Below are 21645 nucleotides of genomic sequence, written 5' to 3'. Positions count from 1 at the left end.
GTCAAGTGTAATTAACAAAGCAGTGTAGTATAAGTACTATTATTTAGGTTTGCCATATGTATAATTTGAATAATGACTTTTCTAAAATATATGAACGATGACCATTTTCTAAAATGAACAGCAATTTCAGCAGCCAGTGGAGAATAAAACAGAGATGTTACAGAATTTTAAAAATTTTTGATAGAGGTCATTGATTAAAGACTTACTTTTGTACTATGTAAAAGAAAATCAAGGAGTGAAAAGTGCTTTTATAATCAAAACTAAAACCTAGCAAATATGCTGACAATATTTTTACTTGAAATACTTAGTATTTTAAAATATTACATGAAAGTAAAGGCAGAATCTTATTCTGAAAATTAAAGGATCAGTCAAGACAAAATCCTTTTTACTTATTCAACAGTTTATATAGATAATAAAAAGTATCTGGATATCAGCAATTACTTCTAGCTATGCATTATTTTCAAATAAAAATTAGAAATTATAGAACTTATACTTCTTTATAGGAGGAAAAGGGCTAAAAGAGTTGTATCTTAACACAGAAACTCCTAACTACGTTCTGATATTGTCAGCTGAAGCTGAATAATTCATCAAATATTGACTTAATCATTTGAGAAAATGATGGGTGGGCCCTTTACCATTTGTACCTAATAACTTTACTTAGGACTCTATAATGTACGTTGAATCTGTAACATGATGATGCATGGATAATACCTCAGTTTTCAATTCTTAAAAATAAAAAAACCAAACCCCAAAACATTCTGATCTTGTTGTTTAAAAAATTGTTTTCATTTTAATGATCTGAGTTAGTAACAAACAAATATACAAAATTGTCTTTCACATTCCCATACATTGTATTATGGACCACTTAAAACTCTGGACTACAAATGCAGGTTTCTTTGTATCCTTAACTTCAATTATTGTCACTTATAAATAACAGTGATTTGCCAAAACATGCATTTGTGAACACAGGTGCCAAAAGTCGTACGTGTAAGTTAATGTACAACCAATAGTGTACATTGTTCATTTGTGCAGTTATGTGTCAAGTGTAATTGACACAGAAGCAGTTATCCTGGGATATTTCACTCTTTGAAAAGTATTTCTGAGAAACAGATGGAACTACAGTTTAAAACAAAATTGTATTCTATAGATACAATAAAATTCACAACGTGCACATCTGAAGCAACTTCTGGGACCCAAAGCTGATTCAATAACCCTGCTGCCATATTAGCTTTATGGGTATATCTCCAAAATCACAGGTTGGAAAATAGCTGCTTTAACAAAAATAATATGTATATTAAAAGGAAAGTGAGACTTTGAAAATAGTAATGATGTGAGCCATCAATAATTTTCACTATTTTAGAAATTAAAAGAAATTTAGAAATTTAATGGTAATCTGAATATTTTCTAGGCCATTTTAAGTTTAGATTTTTCCATCTCATCAATGTTTTCTATCTGATAGTATAATAGAAAAATGGGCAGTTTCTACTGTTTACTATAATTCATAAATCATTATAAATTTATGACTTCATTAGAAGATCAATTAAGTAGAAACTGGGTCATCATGAAATGGGAATAAGGAGGCCCCTTTTCTCTAACCACTAATCTGAACTAGAAGTAAATACCAATACTAAGTGATTTTTTTAAGGAGTAAATCGTTTCTAGGTTTCTGTAGGTAGGAAAATCCAATCTTTCTTAAACAGGTTTTCCTGGGTTGTAGCAACATGTGCTTTATCTCTTGAACTCCATCTACAACCTAAGGTTATTCCTATATTATACATTTCAAACTCCCTGGCAAGGAATGTGAATGCTAACCAGCTAGGTATTTATTCAACTTCATACAAAGAAAGGACTCATGTATGGATGTCATACTAATAGTCCCACTTCACTAAGGCCTGAGTTTGATGTCTTCACCTATGCTATATGGATCAAATGACAGAAGAGGGTGCAAAGCAACTGGCTCTCCTCCAGGCAGTATCACACACTTGGCCTCTGATTTGACTAATATGAATACAACTGCAAACAGCTGGAAGGGCAACTGCAGTTGAAAAGGAAATGGGTTATTTTCTACAGGAAACAAGGAAAGGTCTCTGTTTTCCATGGGTCTTATCATGAAGGAAATGTGGCTAGTGATTTCAAACGTGTACATCAAGCGTTACCTAAGTGCAGGATGGCTTTTAAAACTGTTTAAACCATCAATGCTTCAGGGAAGTAAGCTGGGGGAAATAACGTAAAGGTGTATACTTACAACACTACGTTAGGAGATGTAGTTATCTACTTCTGCACTTTGGAAATGAAAGAAACCAATTCTGTCCAGAGTCAATATCAGAAAGAAATATGGCTGCTTCCTACTCTTCTCCACTTAGCAAAATTAATTTTATGATGCTCTCACTGCTGATATTCTCTCATTTGAGTTAGTTAGGCAAAATGAATCTAATAGGTTACTTTTGTTTTCAAAATAAGCTGCCTAAACAGGTTTTCAAAAGACTTTCAGAAATGGAACATTTAATCCTTGAGAGAAATTTCCATGATTATCTTGTCTAATGGCAGGTACGAGGATTGTTGGATTAAGGATTATTGCTTTCAGTAAGATAACCATCAGAAATAAATATGTAAGCTTAATTCAAATACTCATTTTTCACCCAATGCTACAATGTTTATTCTCAAATCAAGTCACGTATTACTTTTAATTCTTTGCCAGTTTACCAAGGTTTTAAGTGTAAGAAGTTGGCCTGTTAACTCAAAATCAAGACAATAGCAATATCCACATAAGCACGTCTTATTTGGGCATTGAGCAGTAACACTGCTTTCTTGATAGGACTTACTTAAGGCACTAAATGGTGGTAAAATAAACAAAAGCATGATGATTAACAACTTCTTTAGAATCGTAAAAAAGGAGATCATTTAGAAGGACACTAGTAAATCTTTTTCTCAAACAAATAAGGCATCCTGTTGGCAAACACAAATAAAACACAAGGTCATGTTGAACCTAATACATTCATGGTCTCAGCTAAACTACTTGAAGAAACACTAGCTATCAAACTAAAGAGAGCTACCATAGCATATATAAAGGTTGGAAAGGCACCTAAAGGAGGGATCTACCACTTCCAGTTCTAAGAGTTGGGTAAGCTGTGTTTAACACTGCATGTAGTCTAATTATAAATTTTTTTCTTCAAAATGTATAATGTGGTTAATTTTTACTTCGACAGGTCAGTTAACCAAGTGCTAGTTTACTAAGAAATTTATTTTCATGAATTAGAAAATTCCTGCAGTGTCTAACACAACCCCATTTATAAAGCTAAACTAATTCTAGTACTGAATGCATATTTTGGATAACACTGAAGCAAATCTGTATAAACAAAACTGGTTACCTCAAGATAGAATTCACAATAGAAATTCAATATATAACTAAATAAGATTTACTGAAAATAATGAAGTGTAGTACAGATACATCAAACATAATTATAACCACAACACTTTCCTTGTGAAAAATACAACTATTAGTGAAATAAAATGTACAATTGAAAATTTTTCCAAAGGAAAAACAGTATAAAGGAAAATACTTTTCTTTGAGATAGGGAAAATAGTATGTCATTGTTTTTCATCACCATATAATTTGACACAAAAAGCAGTCATAGAATTGCACCAATTCCACATCCAGTTTCCTGAACATGTTAAGAGTAAAAGGAGTTCATAAACCAGAATGCAGTTTCTGAATTTTACATTTTAAACTGATGATGTTCTCATACAGAATGTCACATCACACCAGATATGTTTACATAATGTACAATACTTTCCATTTTGTGGTCAGACATGAATATTAACATGTTTTCTGCCACCTCTCTTTCATTCTGGTGTTTAGTCGGAGTCAGGAAAAAATAATCATGTTACTTAAGTGTTATCTCTCTAGCAATAAAGAAAAATTATATTTAGTGCATGCTTCATCATTTGTCAAAAAACATTTCTGAAAATAAAACTCAGTTACCCAATGGTTTACAAAGTAGAAAAATCGTTCATTAGGATAAAAACGTGGTGGGATTTTAGGTCCATTTCCAAAGGACTGACTTCCTTGGCAGCACCACTGTCCTTTAGCAGAGACCAGGATGCAAGTTCATGATCAAAGCAGGCATGCTTGCAGGAGACCACTGCTTGACATTCAATTATCTGAGGCCCCTAGACCCCCTTTGACCACCCGCCTCTGCCGTCTTATTAGTGCTAGAAAATAGATGGAATTTTTGTGAAAATGTTAGGAACATTTCTGCTGTACATGATTTAGAAGTTCTCCAAATTTTTCAAATAGGTCTTCCACCCATTTTACATTTTTCATACAAAGTTGGACAATTTCTTCCTGTCCTAAATCTTCATTTTTTTTCTGCACAGAAGAAATCTAAAATAAAAAGAAATACCAAATTGGTTTATACTTATCACTTTATAAGCTCTTTATGAGGGCTTACTGTTTCTATATCCTGACTGAAAAGAGGATTTATAAATTTACCTACAAGTACAGATTTTTAAAAAAAATTCCATCCACGGAGAATGACTATTTCATATAAATTTGGGTGGTCTGATCCTATCATTTTTGACTACATGGGGGCAGGGAGGAAGGCTAGGAAAAGTGGTTCAAACTTTCTCAATTACTTCCATTTGTGTTAAAAGCCGAATGACAAATTTGGGGGTAAGTTCTGCGTTTCAGGGCATTGTAAAAATAGCCAACATACTTTACATGACCATCTTTACTTTCTCCTTTGCTAGACAGAGGTTAGATTTATGAACGTCTTTCCACACCAGACCATTATCAAACACATGATTGTACAGCCTTGAGCCAACTTAACCCTTTTTAATTAAAAAACTGATAATGCTTGTCAAAAAAGCTTACTGTCTACAACCATTTAACCTCTGAGATTAATCCTTACATCCTATCCACCAAGTGTTATTATGGTCATACATAATTTCTGAGCAACTTAAATTGATACTTAAAAGTTACAATTAAATTTTGACTATCATTTCTTCATGCCAACGGACAAAACTCCCATTTTCTCTGCAATTAACTGGGATAAGGCCATTCTACAGATAAGGAGGACAGCAAGATATTCAAAGCAGTGACTAACGAGAATTAATTAAAGTAGGATCATTATACCTATGAGAGAAGAAAATGCAATAAAGTGCCATTTATTATGGCAACGTAAAGCGAGTATAACAGCTTAAAAACATTACCACTTACAGCTCCTATGCGATGGTGAGCCTCAGATTAATCTGAGCACAAAGCTTAGAGTATAGACACATTTTTTAAAACAATTTTTAACAATTCTCTTTAAAACATTATAAAATACTGTAGCTAACTAGTGCATATAACAAAAAAGAAGCAGACTCACAGATATAGAGAACAAACTAGTGGTTACCAGTGGGAGGTGGGAGGGGCAATATAGGAGCTGGGGAGTGAATGGTACAAACTGTTGGGTGTAAGACAGGCTACAGGGATATATTGTACAACACAGGGAATATAGCCAATATTTTGTAATAACTGTAACTGCAGTGTAATCTTTAAAAATTATATATATAAATGCTACAGCTACAGTATTCTTAAAGTTCAGAAAAACATTTCTTTTCTAAGTAAACGAAAAAGTAATTACCTCATCTTTACATATGAGATAAACATGATATTTATAATGATGGAGTGAATGATACAAAGAATACAACTGTATTTTCTCTGGATCAACGGCAAACTCCTATAAAAAGAAAAGAGTTTATAGACACATTTATTTCATGGAGCATCTGAACTAAGAATACTTTTATGAAAATACTAGACCAAAAGTCTCAATGGAAATCTTAAAAATGACTTACATGGCTAGATATTAATATGTATTAATATGGACAAGAGACTTAATCAAAATAAGATTTTAAATTGTATTTTAAAATCTTTATTTTTTCCTGAATATAAATATACACTATTTCAAAAAAGTTAAACATTACAAAAAATTTAAACAGTAAACATAGAAGATGACTTACAAGGTAAAGAATTCTATAATTCTTGCTTCAGAGGTAAACAAGGTTAACAGTATGTCACATATTCTTCCATATGCATGCTTCCATATGTATAACATATATCAATAACACTAATTTTGTAATGGGAAGGGAATCATACTATATATATTGTTTTGCAATTTTATTTTTTAGAATTCTTTTTCTTTAACCAAAGTAAAACTTGGATATCTTTCTATTAAGCACCACCCTCCCAAGAGAAATTATATGAGGGCAGGATTTTGGACCATTTTTCGCTGTTGTATTCCTAGTACTCAAAACTATATTTGGTATACTATAGGTACCAAATTTTTTAATTGAAAGAATGAATGAATCTATCTCTTCTTTTTAAAAAGTACATAATATTACATTATCTGGGTGGCTCTTTATTTATTTAGTCTCACACTGGTGATATATAACTGGAATTGTTCTTGCAAGTAATTCTACAATGAGCAAAGGCATACGGTTTTATGCATTTGTGAATGATTCTACAAAACACATTTTTGATGGGGAACTGATATGTTGCTAAACTGCTTTCTGAAAAGGCAATAATTTAGACTATGTTTGAAAATAAATGAATTCCAATTTTAATAATTTTACAGATATGGAATATTGAATCTTATGGAATGTGTGCACATCCACTTATCGGTATGCATTTGTACCCAGTGACACACAAAAATATTAAAAATATAATTATAAGCATGGGATGATTATTAGTCTTATTTAGAAAGTTTGTGAGCACTCACCATATACCAGATACCGTGCTAGGCAACGGAGAAAAACAAAGAGTAAGAACGAGTCCCTATTCTGTAGGCCAGAGCTGCTCATTCCTACCTGAAACCATTTCACATTTAACAACAGAGTAAAATATTTGCTTGTTTCAATGTTTGAAGTAGGATTTATATTGACAACTAGAAGGTATAATTACATCAATCAATATATACTTACTTGTGCAGATTTAGTAGTTGTTTTAGAAGTTCTTAGAGTTTTTTTATTATAAGCTTTGCCATTCATTTTGATTTTAGAAATAGCAGATCCCCCACTTTTTGTTTTAGAGTCTCGAGTAATTATTGTTAGTTCAGGAAAACTTTCCAAGGCATTCTTTACAATAAAATAAAGCAAAAATAACTGACATCAGAAAAGTGATCTCAACTACTTCCAGCTATTCAAAACTTATTTTTAAAAAATATAGAAATATATTCATACATGTACATATACTCAAAAAATATATGTGGGGGGGTTACTGATGGGGTGCAGTAAATATATACAATCTATACATACATACACAAACATATGTGGGGTGTTAAACATGGCCACAAATTCTCTGTAGCTCCTCCCATCAAGATGTGGAACCTACTTCCCCATCCCCTGGATCTGGGCCAAACTTATGACCTGATTTAAGCAACAGCATGTGACACTATGGGGACTCCCGAATGAGTAAGACTAGTAATGCCTCTCTGGCTTCAAGGCAGCGGAAAGAAGGACATTTGTAAGCTTCAACTGTTTATAAACAGTTTCAACCTTCAAGGTCACTTTCCCAAACTCTATATAGATTCCCAAGCACCTGGTATTGTGACCCCTCAAACAGTGTATTTTAAAACAACTTAATTTTCTAAATAAAAGTGTAGGAGTGAACTGTTTCATTAATAGAAATAATAGAATTTTTGGCATTTCCTACCATAGTGAGCTATTTGTTTCTAGCTTCATTCTAACTTTTAATACTGTATGCATATTTTGGCTTTGAAATGCAAATTGCTATAAATGAAAACTATCACAGACATCACTATTATCATTTATAGTTATATTAAATAACTATAATTTCAAAAGTAGAAATTTTGTGTTTTTTCCTGTGAAAATAAGAATATGAAAATGAATATTTCAGTTGTTCACCATAAACTATTGCATAAGATTTAAATATCTACTGAGGGCTTCCCTGGTGGCGCAGTGGTTGAGAGTCCGCCTGCCGATGCAGGGGACACGGGTTCGTGCCCCGGTCCGCGAAGATCCCACATGCCGCAGAGCGGCTGGGCCCGTGAACCATGGCTGCTGAGCCTGCACGTCTGGAGCCTGTGCTCCGCAATGGGAGAGGCCACCAACAGTGAGAGGCCCGCGTACCGCAAAAAAAAAAAAAAAAAAAAAAAAATTCTACTGAGTCTATTAAATTCCAAGTGGTGGCTTTATTTTTCTTTTTTCTAAAGATTTATTTATTATTTATTTATTTAATTTATTTATTTTTGGCTATGTCGGGTCTTAGTTGCGGCACGTGGGATCTCCGCTGAGGTGTGCAGGCTTCTCTCTCTAGTTGTGGCATGCAGGCTCCAGGGCGTGGACTCTGCAGTTTGCGGCACACAGGCTCTCTAGTTGAGGTGCGTGAGCTTAGCAGTTGTGGTGCATGGGCTCAGTTGCCCCGCAGCACGTGGGATCTTAGTTCCCTGACCAGGGATTGAACCCAGCTCCCCTGCATTCTAAGGTGGATTCTCTACCACTGGACCATCGGGGAAGTCCCGGTGGTTTTATTTTAATACAAGTTGTTAGAGAACTGGTTTGACATCTCTAAAATGGTTAACTAAAACCGGTCATTTTTAAGATTTAGTAAATATTCAGATAACAACATTCCATTGTCTGTAGAAAACATGGTATTTCTCCCCAAAATATTTCATTTGAAGACAGCAGTTAAACAGAAAATACTGGACCAGGGGTGAGCAGAACAAATTCTTAGCACGGGGTGTCTTACTAGCTTTTGACCTTTTTCTTTCCCCTCTGCAAGTATCAATACATGTCAGTGAAGAATACAGGACTACTAGTCAGAGTTTGGTGTCACATAAACTCTAAATCAATCTCAGAGCCTTAATTTTCACCTAGCTAAAATGAAGTCGATTTTCACTTTTATGTGGAGTTCAGATAAAATAGGGATGTGAAAAAGCTATACAAATTGCCCAAAGGAGTTGACAACTTATGTCCACACATAAGTTCATACAGACTTGTCTAGCAGTAATTGCCAGGACTAGGAAGCAACCAGTCCTTCAGTAGGTGACTGGATAAACTGTGGTACATTCAGACAGTGGATTATTATGCAGGCTAAAAAGAAAGAAACTATTTCACTATTGCCGTGAAAAGATACGGCAGAACCTTAAATGCATATTAGTAAGTGAAAGAAGCCAATCTGTACCCAAAGCTTCATAGTGTATGGTTTCAACTATATGACATTCTGGAAAAGGTAAAATTATGGAGTAAAAGTAAAAAGATCAGAGGCTGGGGGAGAGAAAGGGATGAACTGATAGAGCACAGAGGATTTGGAGGGCAGTGAAACTACTCTGTACGATACTATGATAGTGGTTATGTCTGTCCAAATCGATGGAATGTACAAGAGTGAACTGTCACGTAAACTATGGACTTTGGGTTGTAATGATGTGTCAGTGCAGGTTCATCAGCGTGACATTCTGGTGGGAGACGCTGGTAATGGGAGGTTATTCAGGTGTGGCGGCAGGGGGCACATGGAAACTCTGTACTTCCTGCTCAATTTGGCTGTAAACCTAAAACTGCTCCAAAATATAGTCTGTTTTTTAAAAAGCTAAAAACTTCTCTTGAGAGAGATATAATCAAGTGATTCCAGGTGTTACATGTTATACTTTTTTTTTTTTTTTTTTTTTTTTTTTTGCGGTACGCGGACCTCTCACTGTTGTGGCCTCTCCCGTTGTGGAGCACAGGCTCCAGACGCGCAGGCTCAGCGGCCATGGCTCACGGGCCCAGCCGCTCCACGGCATGCGGGATCTTCCCGGACCAGGGCACGAACCTGTGCCCCCTGCATCGGCAGGCGGACTCTCAACCACTGCGCCACCAGGGAAGCCCATATGTTATACTTTGAATAAGAAAAGGCGGGAAAGTTTTGACTACTAACTAGCTTCTATGATATATTTTCTGAGTTTAGATTAGCTTTTTGTTCTCTATTTCTGGTAACACCAAAAACCAATGTATAGTGCCAAGATACGTTAACAGACGTATATACCTCCTACCATTAGGTGAGGATCAGTTTTTCCTCAGATACTGAGTAAGGCAGGCAAGTAAAGGGAATTTTGATAACTGTGCTAAGGCCAATTTTAAGTATATATGAAATGTGAAATTTTTAAAGAGGTTTAAAAGAAAAACAAGATTGGAATACAGTAGTTTAAAGGAAGTATTTTTGAAAACATTTGGAAATTATTATATATAAGGAATACGAGATGAATATAAAAAATGAATTTAAGCAGAGAAAAGCAAATGATTAACACTAAGAATATATTTAATAAAATAAAAAGACAAGCTCAGACAAGACTCGTAATGAATAAAAATCAAATCTTTGTTGGGTGGGAAAATCTTATAAAACTGAGAATGACTTCCCCAAATTTTCTTTCCTATTATATCTAAGACTATGGTTGCCACTGAGTTTGCTAATAAACCACCTGACGGAAATACCTTGAATGACTGATCCAAATGAAGATTCAAAAGGAGTCTCTTTCGGTTATCATTCAGCATGCTATCTATTTTTTTCATATGAGGCAAAAGTAGCTCATCTAAAACAAGATAAAAATTTATTGTGACAGGATAAACTATCAACAAAAAAACTTGTTAGAAATATAGCTTTTCTTTAAAACATTAATAGACTGATATTAAATTCACTGATTAAGTATTGATTTAAAAATATTGCACATGAAGCTTTATGAACAAAAGTTACCTTGAAAAAATAGGTTTACAATAGCTAAGTGAGAAAGAAGTAGCATAGTGTGATGACAGAATCAAAAGTCCTGGGTTTTAACCCCATCTATGCCACCGGAATTGATCAACCAGTGGGCAAACTGCCTAATCTCTTCAGACCTCATTTACCATGTGAATGATAACAGTATTCCAAAACATAAATTTAACATTAAAATTTTTTATGAAATACTGAGTATGATATTCTTTTTTTTTTGTGGTACGCGGGCCTCTCACTGTTGTGGCCACTCCCGTTGCGGAGCACAGGCTCCAGACGCGCAGGCTCAGCGGCCATGGCTCACGGGCCCAGCTGCTCCGTGGCATGTGGGATCTTCCCGGACCGGGGCATGAACCCATGTCCGCTGCATCAGCAGGCGGACTCTCAACTACTGCGCCACCAGGGAAGCCCCTGAGTATGATATTCTTAATTCACTATAGTTTGGGGCAAAGAAAAAGTAGGGCAAGAAAAATAGTCAAAATCCAGTTTCAAATACACAAGGGAAGAGTCAAAATAGTTATTTGAGAAAAGGGGAGAGTAAAAGTATGATGAAGGTTTCTGACCCAAAGATTGTGATTTCTTTTTTACCCTTCTGAAACTTTAAGCTCTTTTAAGAGAAACACTTTCAGAGTGTAAGTTAATTACTTTTAGTGCTGTATTAAATGTTTTCGGTTACTAAACTATTTCTTAATTTATCAGCATAACAACATTTTATAATACTAATTAGCTTTAATGACCCTTCTGAAAATGTATATATAACCCTCAGAATCTGGTTACTAATTTCATAGCTAAACAAAATGACTCTTTAAAATTGGAGAATAAACACAAGCACAGAGACCAGAAAAAGAACAGTTTCCTCAAATTGAAGAAAAAGTCCTCAATAAGGAATGCTTTCTAAGATCACCACAACACACCTGATAGCTTTCTTTTTATCTTTCTAGCAGTGATTAAATCTATTCAAGTTATAAAAATTTACATTTCACACAAATAAGTTTTAAACATTTGTGGATTATTTTTAAATATAACCATTAAATTTTTCATCCCTCATTTTAAATGGAGAAAATTTTAAAAAATGATAATAGAAAAAAAATCATTTAAAATACAACCACCCAGAAATGATCACTACTAAGAAATGCATATTTTATAATGCAAGGAGTTTTGATTGAGAGAGAAAATGTTTATTGGCAAAATGCTGACGTAGGGAATTAATTTTGGGTTTTGATTGTGGCTCTTCTACCACTAACTTGTTCTGTAACTTTAGGAAACACATTTAATATCTTCTCTAACGTCTCTTCCAGCTCTACAATAGTTGATGTATGAATTACTGCCTCTGCTTATATAGTCAAAAAAGCAAGACTAGAAATCAGAAGACCTTGGATTTAATCCTTTCTCTGCTACTTGCAAGTTGTGAGCTCTTAAGCAAGTCACTTAACCTTTTTCAAAAAAGGCTCAGCATCATTGTCTTCACCCAAAAAAATGGCTGTCTAAGTTGTTCTGGGATTAATATAGAATAATGTATGTCAAAGTATGTGGAAATAATAAAACAATATACATTATTAGGCATTGCTGTTGAAGTATATTGTTACTGATTATTCATTGTTACTATCTTTTTGATCTTACACTTGTTCAACTCATTTTGATAGAAGGATAATGGAAACTGACTCGTTAATCCTTTTATTCTCTCTTCTAGTTGTCCCTGGTGAATGCTATAGTAGCTGAAGGGTAAACGTTAGTGAGCAACATTAGATATATAAATTACCGGTTTATTTCTTATGTCAACTTCATCCCTACTCTACCATAAGAAAAAGTTACTAAAGGAAGAGTAAAAAAGGAATAATATTAATAAATATAACCCATGGCGTTTATTGTTTTACTACTAATTGATTAGAAAATAATTACTCTGTGATGTATCTTTTACTGGACACGAATATACAATTTTAATCTTTACACCATTATTATCTTTCCAATTATTAGAAAACAGAATATATTGACATCTGGACCTTCCATGCAACTCAGACAATTGGTGAAATGTTATGAGGATGATAAAGATTCTAGAATTGAAAGAAACTAGTGGGTAGTTACATAATATTCTCATGAGTAGAAATCAATAAAAATATATTCAATATAAAATTGTTCATATATTCACACAATTCATGAAAAGCTATGACCCCATTTTATAGAATCAATATGTCAAGTTTGTTAACTGACAACATATACAAAAACCATATATTAAATATGTAACTAACAGAGAAGAATAAAAAAGATCCAGAAAGTACTACCAAGAAAGTACTACTTAGCAGACTGTACCGTTGCTCTTCTCTAAGGCTTGCATTGTGTCAGGATCCAAAGCAATGCTAACAAGCAATTCCATGTAACTCTTAAAGGTTTCCTTCATTGCTCTTGTGTTCAAAAAACGAGTGACAAAGGGAGCTGGAGGATTAAATTCTGGGAGGGAGAAAAGATGAAATATTAAATACTCCTTCCTGACAACTTTAAAAACACTCTGCTCTATAGCAAGTGTCTATAAGCAGATAAAAGGTTGTAGATAAAATTTCTTCAAATTCAAGGTTCTCCCACTCTGCCTTTAAAAACACCGTGGGTGAGAGATTCTCAAAGGTGGTTTTGCACATCACAATCACTGGAGAGCTTTTAAAACAAAACAAAAAAAACAGATTGCTGGACTTATTAAAACAGAATCTGGGGTGGTAATGGTGGTAGTGGTGATGAAGCTTAAATGTTATACTTTTTAAAAAGTTCCCAGGTGCCTCTGAAGCCCAACACCAGCCCAGTATTTGGAAACATCTGCCCCATAGGAACCTGTTTCTCCTCCCCTGGCCCTACCAGACATCTGCTGCCAGGTCGTGCTACTTCAAAACTGATGGTTTCTATAAAATTTCTATAAAATTCTGGTCTAGAGTCAACACATATTAAAAAAAATTTTTTAATGTAAACATAGCCTGTGCCTAAAGAAAATTTCACTCAAATTCAATGGCAAGAACTGCAAGATTAAAGGTGTGTCTGAATTTTGACTCTTTTCATTCAAGTACAGAACTATTATCACAGCCTTTAACAGGGATTCTTAGACTTTGGTCCACAGACCCCTCGGGGTCTCCCCTCATAACCATTTCAGGGGTCTCTGATGTCAAATTGTTTTCCTAATAATACTAAGATGTTATATACCTTTTTCACTCTGTTGACATTTGTAAAAGGAATGTTGGGTAAAACTGTTGGGTAAAACTACCTAGCCTGAATTGAGGCAGTGACACCAAACTGTACTAGCAGCCATATACTTTGCCATGACTGTCATCTAACTGCCATGAATTTGAAGGAAATAAAAAAAACAATTTCCCTTAAGAATAATCCTTGATGAAGCAGTAATAATTATTAATTGTATTAAATCTCTACTCTTGAGTAAATGTCTTAAAATTCTGTGGGATGAAATGAGAGGTACATATAAAGCATTTCTGCTATGAAGTATGACAGTTTTCTCCAGGAAAAGCATCCATGTAATTGTTTGAATTACAAGATGAACCAGCCACCTTTTCCCCCATTGGGATACCAATTCTATCTGAAAAAAATGACTGACAGATACACTATGCCTATTCAGACTTGGGTATTTGGCAGACATTTTCTTAACGAAGTGAACCTGTCACTGCAAGGAAAACAACTGACAGTATTTGTTGCCAATGATAAAATTTGAGGTTTCAAGTGAAAATCAGAATTCCGGGGGACTTCCCTGGTGGCGCAGTGGTTGGGAGTCCGCCTGCCAGTGCGGGGGAAGCGGGTTCGGGCCCTGGTTCGGGAGGATCCCATATGCTGCGGAGCAGCTGGGCCTGTGCGCCACAGCTACTGAGCCTGCGCTCTGGAGCCCGTGAGCCACAGCTACTGAAGCCCACGTGATACAGCTACTGAAGCCCAGGCGCCTAGAGCCCATGCTCCGCAACGGGAGAGGCCACCGCAGTGAAAGGCCCGCGCACTGCAACAAAGAGTGGCCACCGCTTTCCACAACTGGAGAGAGACCGCGCACAGCGGCAAAGACCCAACACAGCCAAAAATAAATTAATAAATTAATTAAAAAAAAAAAAAAAGAATTCCGGAAAACTTGTTTCCACCACTGTGAGCCTGACAACATTCCAATACTTAAGGACTTCATTGATGAAATCAGTGTTGATATTAAAAATGTCATTTCTTTGATACTGCAAAAATGTATGATGTAAATGTAAGAACTAAAACCATAAGACTCTTAGAAGAAAATACAAGGATAAATCTTCATGACCTTGGATTTGCAATGGATTCTAAGTATGATACCAAAAACATGAGCAATGAAAAAAAAAACAGATAAATTTGGCTTCATCAGAATTTCAGACTTTTGTGCATCAAAGAACATTATCAAGAAAATGAAACACTGTGCTCACTTCAGCAGCACATATACTTTAAAAAAAAAAAAAAAAAAAAAAAAAAGGGCTTCCCTGGTGGCGCAGTGGTTGAGAGTCTGCCTGCCAATGCAGGGGATGCGGGTTTGTGCCCCAGTCTGGGAAGATCCCACATGCCGCAGAGCGGCTGGACCCGTGAGCCATGGCCGCTGAGCCTGCACGTCCGGAGCCTGTGCTCCACAACGGGAGAGGCCACAACGGTGAGAGGCCCGCGTACCGCAAAACAAACAAACAAAAAAAAAAAACTGAAATATCTACAGAATGGGAGAAAATGTTTTCAAATCATATGTCTAATAAGGGTTTAATATCTATAATACATAAAGAACTCCTACAACTCAAGAACAAAAGGAGACATGAACTGGGCAAAGGATTTGAATAGACATTTCTCCAAAGAAGATAAGCAAATAGCTAGTAAGCAACTGAAAAGATGTTCAACATCATTAGTCATTAGGGAAATACAAATCAAAACCACAATGAGATACCACTTCACACCTACTAGAATAGCTATAATCAAAAAACAAAATATAACAAGTATTGGTGAGGATGTGAAGAAATTGGAACCCTATGCATTGCTAGTGGGAATGTAAAATGGTGCAACCTCTGTGGGAAAAGTTTGGCAGTTCCTCAAAAAGCTAAACATATAATTATATGACAGCAATTCCACTCTTAGGTATATAAATAATTGAAAACAAGGACACAAACAGATATTTATATGCCAATGTTCACTGCAGCATTATTTACAACAGCCAAAATGTGGAAGCAACCCAAGTGTCCATCAATAGATAAAAAGATAAACAAGAACATACAATGGATAAACTTACAATGGAATTGTATTCAGTCATAAAAACTAGTAAGTTCTAATATATGCTATGTAACATGGATGAACCTTAAAAACATTACGCTATGTGAAATAAGCCACGCTTATATGAGATATGTAGAGTAGGCAAATTCATGGAGACAAAATAGAGTAGAGATTCCCAGCAGCTGGGGGAAAGGGAGAATGAGGAGTTATTGCCTAATGGTTACAAAGTTTCTGTTTGGGATGATCAGGAAGTTTTGGAAATAGCTGTGACAGTTGAGCAACAGTGTGAATATAATTAATGCTGCTGAATCATTCACTTAAAAATGGTTAAAAGTGGCAAGTTTTATGTTATATATATTTTACCACATTTTAAAATGTGGAAAAAACATGAAATAGACTATGTACATCAATGAGCTAACAGATATTTTCACATTACAAAAAAATGTTATAAAATCATTCATGGATGAAAGATACCTCAAAGGGTAAAACAAACCAATAGATTTTAATGTAACAAGCATGAAAAGTTGAAGAAGCTACCACTTGTCAAGTTTATCAAATAAAATCCTTTGAGTATCAAAGAAAAATTACATAATTATCTGAAAAGGTAATCAAAATACTCCTCTCTTTCCCAACTACATAGCTAATGTGAGGCTGGGTATTCTTCATATACTTCAACCAAAATAATATATATACAAACTGAATACAGAAGCAGATATGAAAATGCTATTCTTCTAACTAAATACAATTGTCTAAAAAAACTTATGTGAATATGTAATTTTTATTTAAAATATCTTAAAATTGTCTGTTTTAACTGATACTTGGCGATATACATAGATACAGGCCACACACACACACAAAAAGTGTTTTGGAATCCTCAGTAAATTTGAAGATTATAAAGAAGTCTTGAAACAAATAGCTTGAAAACCACCAGCCTATAAATCTATGTTTATTATCAATATTTGCCTTCTTTTTAAGAAGCACTAAAAATGCTTGCCTGTTAGTGACACCTAGTGGTAACTCAAGTTACCAATGAAAGAAAATTTTCACCTTAATTGTCATTTGAGGAAGCTGTATAAATAACTGAGTGCAAATTCAGAACCCAAACCTCTCTAAACAGTAGGCAGAAATGCTAACTGCGAAATTACGTATAATCCCTTCCACACATACTCAAAGCACTAAATTTCTTTATAAATTCCAACGTGCCTACTTCTAAACAACAGTTTAAAAGTAGCTTTTAAAAACAATACATTTAAAGTAAACTTCTGTACTGAAGAGTTTTTATTATAATTCTGTTTCTATCCAAGTAATCTCTAAGATCAGCTCCCTAGCAGTGATACTTAAAATGTCAGAAACCATCCTGGACATCAACCTCAACAGTTCCCCCAACACCCGATTCATCATTCAAGTTCTGCCAAGATTACATCCGGAATTTCTCAAATGTGTCCTCTCTCCTCCATCCCTGCTGCCAAAACTTAGGTTCAGACTTTCAGTTTATACCTGAACTGTGATGTCACGTAATTCAAATTCAGATTTTACCATGTTGCTTCCTTACTTAAATCCCTCCAAGGACTCCCCTTTGCTTACAGGATCCCAGGCTTTTTAGCTTTAGCATGGCATATGCAGCCTTCCATCATCCTTTCGTCTTTTCCTGACTACCTTCAACTGTATGCTCTAGAAGAAGAAAGGTCAGCAAACGTTTTCTGTAAAGGGCCAGATGGTAAATATTTGGGGCTTTAATGGTCATATACTCTCTGTAGTAACTACTCACATCTGTCACTGTAATGGGAAAGTAACTGTATGAAAATATGTAAATGAATCCCAGTGTTCCAATAAAACTTTATTTACAAGAATAGGCTGCAGATCAGATTTGGCCCACTAGCAGTAGTTTGCCTACTTCTGCTCTAGACTACTGAACTGCTAGAAATTTCTTGCATATATTACACAACAAATTTGATGGCTGATGGAATGTTTCCTGGTATATTCTGTGTTTTACAGCTATCTCAGGTTTAAGTTGTAATGAAGTAAATTTCAATATATATAGCCTACATAAATGCTCTTTGGTGTCTTCAACAGTTTTTAACAGCGTAGAAGGGTTCTAAGGTCAAAAAGTATGATAACTGCTATCTATTTCAACCTTTTCACTTTATAAAAGAGAAACTAAGGCACAGTTATCTAGCTCAGTCATGGGCAAATATATGCCTAAGCAGAACTTAATTAGGTAGCTAAATTCCCTAATTAAGTAAAAGTAAATACATTTTGAATTGTCAGCAGCACTGCTCCTCCCCATTAATGTACATAATCTAAAGTTATCAAGGTATTCATTTCATGGAGAACTCACCCTCATCATCACTACTACTAGAGTGGATCTCGGGAGATGAGTCAGATTGGGATGATGAAAATTCTTCTTTCCATTTCTTCCTTTTCTTTGGTGGTGGCTCAGCCTTTACTTTTAGCTGTTTAACTTTGGGTTTCATGGAAGGGGCTTTTGTCGTTGTAGTTTTTGGTGTTGGAGCATCAGAAGTTTTACTGCTACTACTTGGCTTAGCCTGAACAGTTCTGCAATGTTACAGACAGACTTCATTAATGCACTGACATCTTGTCAAATTAAAATAAATTAGATGAGGGACTTCCCCGGCGGTCCAGTGGTTAAGACTCTGCGGTTCCACTGTAGGTGGGGGTGTGGGTTCGATCCCTGGTCAGAGAACTAAGATCCCACATGCCGTGTGATGCAGCCAAAAATAAATTAAATAAAATAAATTAGACAAAAACCCGAGAAACACTGGTGAAGAAAAGTTTATTTACCTCACCAGTATCTCCAAAATAAAGTCTAAGTCCTACACATCTCCAATGGTGATTCCTCCAAAAGTCCCTTGTAATATACTCTTTAACCACTGACATTCAATATTCAGTTAATAAGGGACTGTATTAATTCCATCCCTATTTCTCTCTCTCCCTCTACTCTTCCTTTCCCTTTGTAAATTCATTTTCCTGACTATGAGGCTGTACACGGCAGATGATCAATGGACTTATAGTCATGTCAGAAACTCTCACAGGCTCTGGTGGTGCCAGGTTTTGATGTGGAATCCCAACTGCACCTGTTCTAGAGCCCCTCATTAAGATTTGCTATACACTAGTTCTGGAGATTTGAGGGAGTGGATAAAATTACATCATAAAAATAAGGTGGGCTGTGTCCAATACGTTGGAATCTTCATTAAACTAGATCTTCCTAGCACTAGATTGAGAATATCAAGGTTCACACCCCCTTTCCCACAGAGATCAAAGGGAATGTGGCTAGGTCATCGTTTTCCAAATTCACGCTCCAGACAACCCAGAGTCACACTGATACATGATGACAATTCTACTGTACTTGTAATGTACAGGCTCAATTTTTTTCATTTTAAATTTGACATTCTGTTATTATTTTCACTTTATTTATGGATAAAAAAGAGGGCTTAGAAAGGTTATCTTTTTTTCTTTCTTCTTTGTTTTTGGCCACACTGCACGTGGGATCTTAGTTCCCCAACCAGGGATCGAACCTGGGCCCTCTGCAGTGGAAGCATGGAGTCTTAACCATTGGACCACCAGGGAAGTCCCTAGAAAGGTTATCTAAATCTAGGTCACAAAAAGATGGATTCAAACCTTTAGACTGTAAATCCAATTTTTTTCACTATACTAGGGTGACACCAAAAGGACTCAGAAGAAAAGGGTACCCATCCCACCATGATAGCCATGGGCTTTACAGTTCCTGTCTCATTACTTCAAAAAGAATCACTTATTACATCAGGCACTGAATTTTCAGACTTGTACATAATGGAAAAAAAAAAATCAGCCTCTTTAATTTATGTAATTCTTTGTACAAGACATTGCCAATAATAAGCCTTCCAATAATTACTACAAACATATTACATAAAATAATAAATACCTGATAGTTTGTGAAGGCTTATTTCGTGGCTTTTTGGAACACACTCTGACATACTCCTTTTTGTTAGTGTTTTCAATGAACTTCACATATATCCTTTTGTATTTACTCTTTGCATCTCCAAAATATCCAAGGTACTAAGGAAAGAAACACTTTGAATTACATAATTGTACATTCTGTACATAAAATATTACTTTGTTGTCTTGATAGACTGTCACAGAGCCATCCTTCAAGTTTTTCAAAATGCAGCTCTGGTCAGGCTAATTGTACCCTCAGTAAAACTGATTCCAGCCTCACTCTTAACTGCAAGTCCATATATAGATGCAATCTTATTTGGCTGATCATCAGATGCTCACTTACTCAGTGCTAGGAAACAACTACTTAGGTAGAAAATAATTCTGTAAGTCTTCTTGGTAAATCAGGATATCTGACTCTGGCAGAACAATCAATATAAGAGTCTCTGAGTCCATCTGAATTCTTCACAGACTAACACTAATTCCTTTCCTTTATTTAAAAAATAAAAAGTTAAGCAATTTAAGTAGTTGGTATTTAGACATTAATTTTATTTTAAAATCAGTATCATATACTCTGTAGTTCAATTTTAATATTTTATCTCAGAAATGCTCAATATACATACATTAAACAATACATTTAAATTTACATCATTCTGTATTTTACCCAGGATCACTGTCAAAAAATAGGAAGGTTATGTAAACAAGCATTTTACTTACACTATTTGTAGCAGCAAATTCTCTTTGCCCATCTCGAATTTCAGGAACAAACTTCTGTAATAAAGCTTTTTGTACTTTCCAAATAGCTGGGGGTTCTTTTCCTGCTTTTAAAGCCTCCTGTAATAAGAAATATTAACAACATTTATAGAAACTAGCAACATATTCTAGATTTATAGAATCTCAGAGCTGAAAGGAATCTTAAAGACCTACCTAGCTCAACCTTTTATCTTTTACCTAGCTGAACTTTTGCAGTAATCCTTTTAAGTGGGCTATTCAATCTCTGCTTAAATTCTTCCAGAAACAGGGAACAAAAACATGCAGTTGTAACCCATCACCCTTTTGTATAGCTATTGGAAAGTTTTCCACTAATGATATTGTCATACATTATTTATGCAATTTTATAACAGTATGTATGTATTAAAAAAAACCAGAAACAAATATGCTAAAATATTAACAATAGTTAATTGTGAATGGAAGGAATATGGATAATTTAAATATTATGTTCTTCATTGTATTTTTAATACCATTTCTCTCCACCCCAATTAAAAAATAAAATCAAAAGCAAGCAAACAAAAACCCCAAAATAAGTTTTCTTAAACACTGCTAAAAATTTCTTATATGAAATTATAACATTCTGCAATTTGAAAAAAGTCTAATTCTACTTTTACATTGTATTCCTGTTATTTTCTTTAAACTTTTAAGTTACATAAATAACCATTTTCTCCAAACTTCTAATAATACAAATGACTTGGAAGCTTTTAAAAAAATTAACATTTCAAAACTGCTCTAATTACTAGTAGCTAAATGCAATATACTGACCAGTCAGAAATACACAAAACTCAGAGATGAGTTAAAATTATTTTAAGCTATTTTCCTTTTCAAAATACCTGACATCTCTAGTTTGATTTCATTATTTAACAATTATGACAACAGAATTATAAAAATATAACTTTTCACAATTCAGGCTAGATGCATGGTATTAAAAGTCATCATGAAGGCTACCATAGGGCACGCCCATT

General features: G+C 34.8%; 1 protein-coding gene across 3 annotated transcripts in view; it reads right to left on the bottom strand.

Moving 5' to 3' along the window:
- Nucleotides 1–770: 770 nt before the first annotated feature.
- QSER1 (glutamine and serine rich 1) overlaps nt 771–21645 on the bottom strand; it is a 78467-nt gene continuing 57592 nt past the window's right edge. For all 3 annotated transcript variants that reach the window (XM_032640530.1, XM_032640532.1, XM_032640531.1), the window contains exons 6-13: nt 20627–20743; nt 19899–20032; nt 18315–18532; nt 13049–13186; nt 10468–10565; nt 6964–7116; nt 5628–5723; nt 771–4384 (exon numbers count right to left, since the gene is read on the bottom strand). In XM_032640530.1, the coding sequence (XP_032496421.1) occupies nt 4244–4384; nt 5628–5723; nt 6964–7116; nt 10468–10565; nt 13049–13186; nt 18315–18532; nt 19899–20032; nt 20627–20743 (1095 nt within the window). In that variant the 3' untranslated portion in view covers nt 771–4243. The remainder of the gene's footprint in view (nt 4385–5627; nt 5724–6963; nt 7117–10467; nt 10566–13048; nt 13187–18314; nt 18533–19898; nt 20033–20626; nt 20744–21645) is intronic.

This window comes from Phocoena sinus, chromosome 8 (genome assembly GCF_008692025.1).
Source record: "Phocoena sinus isolate mPhoSin1 chromosome 8, mPhoSin1.pri, whole genome shotgun sequence".
Classification (NCBI taxonomy): domain Eukaryota; kingdom Metazoa; phylum Chordata; class Mammalia; order Artiodactyla; family Phocoenidae; genus Phocoena; species Phocoena sinus.
This window is presented reverse-complemented; position numbering and strand designations above follow the sequence as displayed.